We start from the raw sequence: 12,220 nt of genomic DNA, 5'->3' as shown, positions 1-12,220 counted from the left end.
TGGAAAATGCATAGAATAATCCTGAATGTAAAGTCTGGATGGAATTATTTTCATGACCGATCAACATGATGGCGTTCCTTTAAAATTTAAGATTACTACATAAACCAATATCTTCCAATCCTTTGTTCACCTGACTGTTTTGTTCAATGGTGTTTTGTACTTCACTGTGTTTTTTGGCAAAGATTCAATTGCTCAACCTTAAGTAAACATTACCTTCAATTGAACAGTTCTTGTCATTAAATGTTTTCTGAAGTTCAGTACACACTGAATGTATCTTAAAACAAGTTGATCGAAATCTACAACTCTGAATGCACCAAGCAGTGAAAGGGGCTGCTATAGGTACCAAAAAGTTATTACTTCACTTAGGAACATTTTAAATGTTGCAAACTTGATTCTCTTCTTTGCAAACATAATGAAGGACGTCTCTTGCTTCTGCCTATTGTCTTCCTTGTGGAAACAGATGGTGCAAACTTACAAATATATCTGTGGTATTTTCTCACTGACTCATACAGCAGAGCAACAGGATTCAGACTGTGACAGGCAGCCAACCAAGATGGACGTAAGCTTACTTGAGGAGCAGTATGACTGTATAAAACAGAAGCAAAAGCTGCAAACACACATTATTGTGTTTAAAACAGGTATGCTTCAGATTCATAGGCCAAACCTGACAAATGTAGAGGGGTAAAGGGAACTCCTTTAAGTCTTCATTAACTTAAGATATTTTTGAATGCTTATGCACAGCTTGCAAGGAAAGCACAAAGTGGACTGCTTTCATGTTGCGGATGTCTTTGTTTCTTTGTTAATTCCACTGAAAAGTAGTCTAATGGTTAACAAATATATTAGAAGAGGAAGCAGTGAAACACTTTTTAATGTTTGTTTGAGGTGATTTTATGTATTTTAAGATAGAGTGTTATGTAAGTTGCATGCAATTCTTGATATCACAAATGTTAATTTTCACAGGTACTAATTACTTAGTGTTAATTGACGATAATATTTGCAGCATATAGCTCTTGTCAGATTTCTGCTTTCCTTAATGCTTCCATATGGTTAACCTAACAATACCGTCTTGCACCTTTTGTTCTTCCTGTTTTAACCTGTTCCATGAAGCCTGTCCTAAAAGACTAACCAAGGCAGCAGCAAAAATCAAATGCCTAGCAGAAGTTAGGCTTTAGTTTAAAATGAGCTAAATTATACTTGGAATCACCAGCATAACTTTAATGTGCTAGCTTCAGACAGAGATGTGCCTGGTGGAAGTGGTTTCACTGTATATTATTTTGAATATGAGCCCACAGGAAAACAAAAGACATGTGACACTTAGCTGCCACATCAGACAGGTTTTGGTATAACCAGTATTAGCAACATTTTTAAAGTTTATATTAGAATACTGTTTACAAATATTATATTGCTTTGCTTCTCTTTTCTTTCTAAGCTGATCTGAAGAGCCATGAAACTAAACAAAGTAATTTAAGTTTCTTTAGTTAAATAGTTGCAACATGAATAGAATTAATGTGATTTAACAGAGTTTGGTGTTTATTTCAGAGGTGAGTAAAATAAATCTGATAAACTCAGAAGCCCCAAACCTGTGTCCAAACCAAATTTGGTGTGTGTCAAAATAATTTAGCCTATTTCTTACTTTACATTTTCCTGTGCATTTTTCTGCAGTTCTGGATTCTGGCTGGATGTAGAAGTGCTGAAAAAATTACAAATTAAATAATAATATGTAATAGATGCAGTTCTATATCTCCTTTCATCCAAGGGCATTGAAACATAAATATTAATTAACCCTATGAAGAGGAAAAGTATATACATACAGAAGAACCAGTTTATCCAACAATACAAAACAGTTTAGGAGAGGAAGTGAAATGCACTGTATCCAAATGAAATTCCAGAAAGACTGCAAATAAATTGACTGTAATTATATGAGTTAAAATTTGGCCAGCACACCAAAACACAATCATTCAGACACAGGAAACTGTTGATGGAATAACTTTTGGGAGGGCAGCAAATTTATATTACAGAGGATGGCTACACAGGTGGCTCTGTTCCTCTTTCTCTGAGAGATCCCAGGCGGTAACATTGGGTAACTGTTCTTCTGTCTAAGAGCACTGTCCAGCAGGGTACTAAGCTTTTATTTAATATTTATGTTATAGTAGTTCCTAGATGCACCAATCAGGTACTAGACACTATACAGAGGCACACACCCTTACTAAGCTTTCTTGTTTGACATATATATAGGGCTATTAGGAGGGTTAGTGTTACTGCTTGAGGCACCTTTAAAGTTCCTTTGCTGCATGGATTTTGGCAGGGCTGAGGTTCTGGTTCCATGTTTTTAAGGTTAACAAACTGGGGAGCTTATTGAATACCCAACTGCTTATGAGTATTCAGGTTATTCAGGTAGCAGTAATTTCCATCCGTGCATGGAAAGATTGCTGCATTCTTTTTCAAATGTGGACCTTGCCACAATTATCCACACCTTTGCTACCTTGAGGATGGGTTCTGCTACTCTCCATAAGGTTACATATTCCAGCCACCAAAACACTGCTGCTAGAGCAAAAGGAAGCAACCTACTTAGCAAGCAGTGTTTTGCACCAACAGCAAAGTATACCTACAGGCGATCTCCATGGCAATCAGATGATTTCCAGGTGAAGTTTAAGTGTGGGATTTTCAAAGGAGCATACAAGAGTTAGGCTCCCAAATCCCACTGTAGTTCAGTGAAAGTTGGGCACTTAACTCGCTTATGACACTTTGAAAATCCCAAAATAAACAACATTTATTGTGTTGCCCAATAAATCCCTAAATTGTATGGATCCTGCCTATTTGTTCCACGACACACTCATAAGAAAATTAGGGAAATGTCTAGCTGAGATTACTATCATGTAGGTACACAAATGGTTGAAAAACTGCACTCAGAGAATAGTTATCAATGGTATTCTGTCAAAGCAGAAGGGCATATCTAGAGGGGTCCCAGAGGGGTCTGTCTGTCTATCAAGTACTATTCAATATTTTCCTTGATGACTTTGATAATGGAGCAGAGTATGCTTATAAAATTTGCAGATGACACCAAGCTGTGAGAAATTACTAGCCCTTTGGAGGGCAGGATTAAAATTCATAAGGACTTTGAATAATTGGAAAATTGATCTGAAATCAACAAGATAAAATTCAATACAGATAAGTGTGAAGTACTTCACTTAAAAAGGAAGGACAAATCAAATGCAGAACCACAAAATGGAGAATAACTGGCTTGGCAGTAGGATTGCTCCAAAGGATCTGGGGGCTATAGTGCATCACAAATAGAATATAAACCAATGATGTATTGCTGTTGCAAAAAGGCTAATATCCTTCTGGAGTGTATTAACAAGAGTGTTGTATGTAAGACATGAGAGGTAATTGTCTCATAGACTTTAAGGCCAGAAGGGACCATTGTGATCATCTATCCTAATCTCTGCACATCACAGGCCACAGAACCTCACCCACCCACTCCTATAACAGACCCAACTGTCCCGCTCTACTCAGCACTGGAGAGGTCTCAACTGGACTACTATGTCCAGTTTTGGGCAACACATTTTAGGAAAAATGTGGACAAATGGGAGAGAGTCCAGAGAAGAACAACAAAAATAATAAAAGGTTTGGAAAACCTGACCTATGAGGAAAGGTTAAAAAAACTGGGCATATCTAGTCTTAAGAAAAGAAGACTGATCGGGGACTTGATAACAGTCTTCAAATATGTTAAGGGCTGTTATAAAGATGACAGTGATCAGTTGTGCTCCATGTCCACTGAAAAGAGGTCAAGAAGAAATGGGCTTAATCTGCAAGAAGGTAGATTTAAGTTAGCTATTAGGAAAAACGTTCTAGCTATAAGGGCAATTAAGTACTGGAATAGGTTACCAAGGGAGGTTGTGCAATCCCCATCATTTGAGGTTTTTAAGAACAAGTTGGACAAACACCTGTCAGGGATGATCTTGGTTTACTTGGTCCTGCCTCAGCATGGGGTATGGACTAGATGACCTCTCAAGGTCTCTTCCAGCCTTTTATTTCAATGATTATATTTGAGACTGCCTCTCCTCCCATGGTAACAAAGTAATTGTGATCATCCAAAACTTCCTCCTGGTTTAGTCGGGATGGGACTGGCAGAAAGACATTCTGTGATGAGTCTTGGCTCTAGATGGTCACTTCCCACCTCTGTTGGCCCAAGCCCTGATATGGTGACTTTTAGAACACTTTCTAGATTTACTGGTTCTCCCAGGTTTTCAACTGGTGAGTAAGTAGGGGAGTCATCTGATAATGTAACTTCCTTCTGTTCCTTCTTGTGACACACACAGTGACACTTCAGTCTCCTTCTGATATTCAGGAACCAGAGGTGGCAGGCTTTGAAAATCCTCACTCAGGGGAAGAATAGGCCAATAAATTCATTATTTATCATAGACTGGGAAATGAAAGTGTTGCTTACTCTGGGAATTAGACTGAGAGTGGCACCCAAAGTATACAGTAGGAGACAGTCACATACAGTAAGCATATGCCTATAGAAAGCTTCTTCAGAGAGTTTCTAAAGCTCCTGTGAAACGTGATTAACCTGTGTCACTCAGAAACCTTGAAAAATGTAAAGACCCTGCAATCATAGTTCCTTTATTATGAAAGTGCAAGTGAAAAGGCCTAAACAATAAATACACTTGCAATAAAACCATTATATGCACTTGTTAAATAGAAAAAAAGTTCTATTCAGTGCAAGAAGATTTAAATAAAGAACTTACCTTGGAACTTTGGAGAGTATATAATAAACTGCTAATATAACTTACTGCATAACCTCCACAGTTCTGATCACTACTGAGTTCTATGGACTACTGCAGATCCTGAATGTGGGAAAGTGGTATGGCATGTGTATCTTCAAAGCAAAAAACTTTACACCCTCTCTCTGTTTATGTTCAGAGAGAAGAATTTTTAAAAGAAGTATCTTGAAAAAAATAGAGTGTTTTGTTGTTTTGAGTACTACCAGTGAAACAGGTGGATCTGACATACCTTCAAGTATTTCATTGTAAAGACCATTACACCAAAGGAAAACCAATTACAATATTTGTAAAAACACAATCCTGTTCTCTTTCAACAACACTACTTTGATTTCAAATCAAATCAAATCAAGGCTGAAAGGTCTCATTGCACTATCTAGTGCTGTGATCTATTTTAAATGACTGTTTGGATGCTTTTTTGACAAAATATAATCTACACTCTTCTGTCCCCAAAATTTCCATTTGAATAACCTTCAGACTCCTTACTTCAGCAGACACACCTACTGCTAATCATTACAGTAATATAAGACAAGCACACTGCACAACTCCTACGTTAAACAACATTTACACCAACTGAAAATACATTTAATGAGAACTTGTAGAGATGTCAGTAGGAGCCATATGTTTTTAAGGGCTCAACTCCTAGGTCATTTTAAATGTATAGCAGACCATGGGTTTTCAGTAGTTTGATTACTGTATGCTAATAATGCCTTTGCTTTTGCAGTAATTCTGTTCCCTATATCTTGTATGTTACTAACAGTAGTACTTACATAACGCTTTACAAATATTTATTAATGGATCCTCACAACACCTCTCCATGAGATTAGCTAATAAATATTATTCTCTATTTTATAAATGAGAAAACGGAGGCACTGATGTTCAATGACTGGCCCATGGCCTCAGTCAGTGGCAGACACGTTAGGAGAACTCATTCCCAGTCCCTGGTTCAGAAGCTACACCCCGTCATTTTGCTTTAAATAAACACTGTCAGGTTCTTCCCTGACTTTGTCCCCTGTGCAATCTCATTAAATTTGATGGTGTGCAGGAGGAAAGTCAGGGCAGAAAATGGCTCTAGCTGTCTCACTAACTTGAGGCCACAATATATGTAATGCTGCTTTCTTGCCACCTACCTGATTTAAAACAAACAATGTTTCTGTATTAGGTGACTGTGGAAGGCATTTATTTTCAGCTCCCCTTCTTTGGGTCCAGGAACAGCAAAAAAGGAAATCCATAGATGAGAGAAAAAAACAAGATGGCAGATTCTTTACATTTCAGACATTTTGTGCCACTCAGATGACACAAAGTGGCCAGAATTTGGCCCTAAATGGACAGGTGGGAATTTCCTTGGCAGAGGTAAACTGTTTATCTTGACCAGCTAACACATGTTAAAACTACAACTGCCTTGTCTACACTAGAAGTTTACCATGTGATAGTTATGACCTGTCAGGTAACATAAGGTCAAAATATATTTTTTCCTAATGTAGATGAATGCACTGTTGGTAATATAAAGCCTATGACACAGTTGTTTAGTTCCAATTCAATCCGGAAACGGGGCAGCAAAGCACATACACACTAGTCCGTTTGTTATGGTATTTTTAATTTGTATGAATAGTTACATCAAAATCATCAAACAAATAGAACTTTTGTATCTTTGTGACTACAGATCTATCTTCAGCTGAAGAGATTCTGTGTTCATCATAGGAATTCTTTCTCATTGATTATTAAAAATTGAAGATCATCTAGTTTATTATTGGGTTTTATGCTAATGTCAATATTTCCTTTATAAGTCTCCATTATTATTTGATTGACTGATGGAGCACCACTTGGGTACTCAGGACTTTGCAACAACATTTCCCTTCTGCACCCACATACTAAAGGAACTTGCACTCTAATTAGACACAGAGAAAAAGTGCAGACACATTGACCCCTTAGAGCTCCTAAGGTTGAGTTTATGGCATGGAAGTTGGATCTTTAATTTTTGCCAATGTAATAATGTAGAAATATGCGTTTTCTTCACAGGTGAGAATCAGCCTGTTCCTGGGGAATCAATGGTCAATGCCATTTTAATTAATAAGAAAATAAGAAAACCAAAAGAATTTAAAGAACACATTCCTGTCAGAAAGGTCACACTGGAGTTAACTTCCAATGGCAATGTACAAGACAGTTCACCATGGCGTACACACCTGGGAATCCACCGTCTACTACAAGCTGATTGGCAGACGGTTCCAAGTGATCTTGCCCATTGCAAGAATGAACAGATTAGTTTTGACAATGAGAGACTGACTGTGAAGGAAAATGTCATGCTGCCATATGAAAAACCACTAACTGCAAGAGAACGTTCCACAGTATCACTCAATGAACTGGGAAATTCAAGTATGTTAAACAGTCCCACTGAAGAGAATAGCAACTCCATTTCAGACATCTGCCAGAAGCCTCCTTTGAAGTCAGTCTCTTCAGCAATTTGGACACACCAACAGATTTCATCCACAAAATGTACACACATATCCAGCAAACAAAGCTATTACCCTTTCCCTCGGAAAAAAACACCCAGGATCTCAGAAGCTGCAAAAAGACTTGGATTATATGTCTCACCATAAAGAAATTTCAGTAATGTGTAAAGTTTAGTTAAAATTTAAACTAAAATTTCAGTAAACTAATTTTTCAATTCAACTTTTGACTTACTAACTAAGGGGTTACTACTTTATATCGTAAGAATTTGCATGGGCCAATCAACATGTTTTAGAAGTTCACAGAGTGAAAAGTCTGTTAAATGAGTTGCAATGTCATAAAGGGTATTGGACAATAAAGAATTTTTATACCTAGAGCATCATCAGGATTATCCATACCCATTTTTGTACCTTCAAATATAGGAACACCTAATGTTAACTCATTTTGCATTGATTCCTTTTTTTTTCATCTAAATCCAAACTACTGATTTTTGAGGGTCAAGAATTCTATCATAGTGAGATCACAAATCATTTGAAAAAGCTGTAGCAAAGAGTAGGATTTACAAAAACTGCTGATGAAGCAACTGGACTGGATTTCAGTACTGCATAATTCGATTAGCTGTCTGAACAAGCAACAAATGAAGCAGGTTTTAGAACAACAGTGGCAAGGGTGATTAACACGTTCTAGTCAACATGAGGTTTTATTATTCATTTACTTCCACAAATTATTTATGATTGATTTTCCTGTGTGTATCCTAAAACAGTGAATAAAACCATCATAGCATATTTCTGTTGCTGTCCTTAATGGCATTAAATACAGTAAATATCCAAATGCTTTTCCTATTCATAAATCCCACATGCTGTTAATTGTTTCTTCCAGCTGTGAATTAGAAACACACCTGTGCCTTGTGTTGTTGCTGCCATAGTAAGATGAATTATTCAAGTTGTGATATGGTTTTCAATGAAAGAATTGGTGCTAGCTAACATAAACATACAAGATAAATCAGATGTACAGTATGTACTTCCAAGGGACATGGTGAAGAAACAATTTTTTGGGTCATTCCGAGATGGAATGAGCAAAGCCCTAGAAAATACTGAACACTATGGGGAATTATTTTACAGTGGCCAGGGGATGGACTAGAAAACTTAGAACATCTTTCCGTTTCTCACTTCTCATTCTTTGGTACTCTGTGCTAGTAAAAACGTTCTTTACCTTCCAAAATAAGCTATTATGTGCTTCAGTATTAGATTTGGTACTGAGATGTAAACTTTCCATTTGACTTGTTACATAGCCAAAGCTACTAAAGGACTTATCTGTACAGGGAAATTGATCGGCACTTATTTAGTAGACTATTAATTTCATATATCTTAGAGCTTTTATAGCTATGCCAGTATAAATCCCACATGTGGGCACCCTATTCTGGAATAAAAGTAACTTTATTCCATAATTATTCTAGAATAAAGTCACACTGATTCTGGAATGGAGTGTCCACACACAGACTGACATAGCTATAGGGGAATACCAGTTGCCTGTCAACTTTCCCTCTAGACAAGTCTTAAAATGAGTTCTGAGTAAGTGGGGCCCCTGCTTTATGAGACAAACTTCAAGGAAATATAGTTTCCTAATAACCAAAATAATATGATAGCACTTTTATATTAAAACTGGTCTATAAATATTAATGAACACTACACAGAATTAGTTGCTCCAAACTTTTAACAGGATCATCTTAACTGCGCAATATGCTTTGGGATGATTTTTGGCCTAGTTCCCCAATCAGTTTACAGTTAGGGATGATAAACACAGATGTTAAAGCCGAGGGCAAAAACCTCACACAGTTATCAGTGTTTAAGAGCCTGATCCAGCTAAATTAAATTCAAAGGTGGGATAACCAATGACTTCAATGGTAGTTGGACTGGGCAATAAATTAGCCAGCCTCACACAATAGAAGCCAAGAAATCTCCAGTAATTTATTATTTATTAATGTTTTGATTTTTTAAACAATGATCAATTGAAGACAATCTGTTTTTATTAGGTAATAATTAAAAGGCACAGAAAATATAGACGCAGCAAACTCTGAGAGGAGGACATAGCTATGCCAGCATACATTTTAAATGTAGAGCAAGACTTACTCTTTTTAAATTTAAATCTTTGTAGACTTCCTTGCAATTTAGAAAAGGGCAAATTACTACTAGAGACTTTAATATTGTACTTAATATCCTTTTGAGCTGAATGGACAGTTCATTTGTCTTGGAGCTTTTAAATTAAGTTGTATTCATCTCAATAAGGTATTCTCTTTGAGTTGCAAACACTCCATTGAGATAAACTGGTGGCTCATACCTAGAGCTATTGAATCAGGCTGTTGGCAGAGATCATGGGTTAATTTCTAAGGCCTGGTCTACACTTAATCTTAGGTTGACACAGCTACTGCTCTCAAAGGGTTGAAAAATCCACACATCTGTCTGATATAGTTTTGCCAACCGACCTACAGCGATCCTGGAGTTTGTACAGCGATGGAAAAAATCTGTTCCATTGCTCTAGCCTGTATCTACACTACTATGGCACCATACGCACAGAACCGCATAGCTATGCTGGCATAACCACAGAGCATAGATAGCACAGAGCAGCCTACACCAACGGAAGATGCACCCAAGGTGCCTTCATCCTCTACCCCGGGTTGACTATGCAGAGGACCTGGAACAAGACTTTACATTGTGGGAAGTAATGACCAGACTTACAAAAGACCAAAAACACAGACCCAGAAAAAGATGGCATTTGCTATAACTTCCTGAAAAAACAAGACCCCAGTTGCCTGGTATTAACTGCCATTTTCAACAAATGCAAACACTTCTACCGTCCTTCCAGCTTCTGAAAGAAGTCCATGACGGTGTTCGTCTACAAGAAAGGCGAGTGAGACAACTCCAGTAACTGAAGACCCATCTCCCTCTATTCCACCATGTACAAACTGTATGCCAGCTGCCTTGGGGCTAGGATCACAGACTGGTCAGTGAATGGAGGAGCCATCAGCTCCATCCAGAAGGGCTTCAAGTCATGCGAAGGCTGCTATAAACACAACTTTGTCCTTCAGACTGCCAAACACCTGTCAGGGATGGCTCAAGTACAGTTGGTCCTGCCTCAGCACAGGGGGCTGGGATTTGATCACCTCACAATGTCTCTTCCAACCCTGCATTTCTATGATACAGCATACCTCTATTATATCTTTATACTGATATAACTGTGTCCACACTCAGGTTTTACCAGCATAGCTAAAGTCCTACAATTGCAATTGTAGACAAGGCCTAAGGTTTTCCTACAGTGCATATATGCAGCTGCAATTCTGCTGAGGTCTTTCTGAAAGGGGAAGGTATTCTGATGCCTAGTCTACACTTGAAAACCTAGCTACATCACTCAGGACTGTGAAAAATGTCATGCCCTGGGCACAGTAGGTAGCTTTACCTATCTCCCGGTGTAGACATGGCTAGGCAACAGAAGGATTCTTCTGTTGACCTAGCTAACTCCTCTTGAAGAGATGAATTAACACCACCAGAAAAAACCCTTCTGAGGATGTAGGAAGCATCTACACTATGGTTCTACAACAGAAGAGCACAGCTGCTGTAGCACAGACATACCCTGAGGCTATGTCTACACTACAGAGCTTATACTGCCATAGCTATAATGACATAGCCCCCTAGTGAAGATGCAGCATACGCTGATAGGAGTTTTTCAGTATGGGCTGGTCTACACTATGCGGGTGTGTGGGGATTGATCTAAGTTACGCAAATTCAGCTACATAAATAACGTAGCTGAATTCAATGTACTTAGATCTACTCACCGCGGTGTCTTCACTGCGGTGTGTCGCACTTCTCGTTGAGGTGGAGTACCGGAGTTGACACTAGAGCGATCGATGGTCGATTTATCGCGTCTATGCTAGACATGATAAATCAACCCACGCTGGATCGATCGCTGCACGTAGATCCAGTTGGTAGTGTAGACAAGCCCTATAGGAACACCACCTCCCTAAAGGAAATTAGCTATGTCAACAGAAGCACTCTTCTGTTAGCATAGTTGTGCCTACGCTGGAGGAGGGGGGTCGTCAGCATAGCTATGTCACCAGGGGTTGGGGGGTGTTTTTTCTTGTCCCTGAATGACACAGCTATGCCAGTCTATGTTTTAAGTGTAGACTAGGCCTACCTTCCATTTTCTCTGTGCCCACCACAACTTCAAATCACTACTCATTCATAAACTTCCACTGAGCCTTCCTATGCTCGATGGAGCAGTGTTGAGCCTGGGAACGTTTGCAGCTGGTTGTCAGAGCTCATGCTGCCACCTCAGGAGACTCATAGCTGCAGCTGTGCACCACAGGCTGCTCACATGCCCATGAAGATAACAAAAACAGCTGGGAACATCATAGTATTTTACCCCATCCTAACAACTCCAGCCATTTTCTCTGTGTCTCTCCACAATCCCACATCTGCACTCATAATTACACACTACCATGACCATCACTGTTCTCTTTACTATACCATTGACCTGGGCAGGACTTGTAGTGGGCTGGCAGACACTGCGCTCTCAGCAAGGGGTAATGCAATCTCCCTGAGAAACACCTTAGGAGAACAATGAGTTTTAAAACTGCTAAACTTCTTAACAGTTGCCCCAGCACTGCACTTCTCCCTCCCTGCTGAACTCCATTTCTATCTGTAAAATGGGGATAATGATGTTTGCCTCTTTTGTAAGCACTTCTGAGATCTACTGATGGAAAGCACTATAGAAAAACTAGGGATGGGTATGGGACTACACTGCAATTTCTGAGGTATTCATTAGATCTACAACCCAAAAGAATGGTGTGAAGTCTGTGTAGCTTTGCCAGCATAGCTGTGTCCATACTAGGAATTCTTTGCTAGTATAGTATGCCAGTATTTCTATAACAGTGAAGCACTCCTAGTGTATTCATAGCCTTCACTCTTGCATAGAGCCATAGACCTATTTCTTAAAAA

The 12,220-nt window shown here is 38.7% G+C and overlaps 1 protein-coding gene across 1 annotated transcript; it reads left to right on the top strand.

Moving 5' to 3' along the window:
• Positions 1 to 412: 412 nt before the first annotated feature.
• On the top strand, positions 413 to 7,918 carry C2H9orf152 (chromosome 2 C9orf152 homolog). The gene is given in 3 exon segments (XM_074943435.1): positions 413 to 638; positions 6,801 to 7,318; positions 7,320 to 7,918. Coding segments are annotated over 3 exon segments (831 nt in total). The 3' UTR covers positions 7,407 to 7,918.
• Positions 7,919 to 12,220: the final 4,302 nt, after the last annotated feature.

Source organism: Natator depressus, chromosome 2 (assembly GCF_965152275.1).
Source record: "Natator depressus isolate rNatDep1 chromosome 2, rNatDep2.hap1, whole genome shotgun sequence".
Lineage (NCBI taxonomy): Eukaryota > Metazoa > Chordata > Testudines > Cheloniidae > Natator > Natator depressus.
This window is presented reverse-complemented; position numbering and strand designations above follow the sequence as displayed.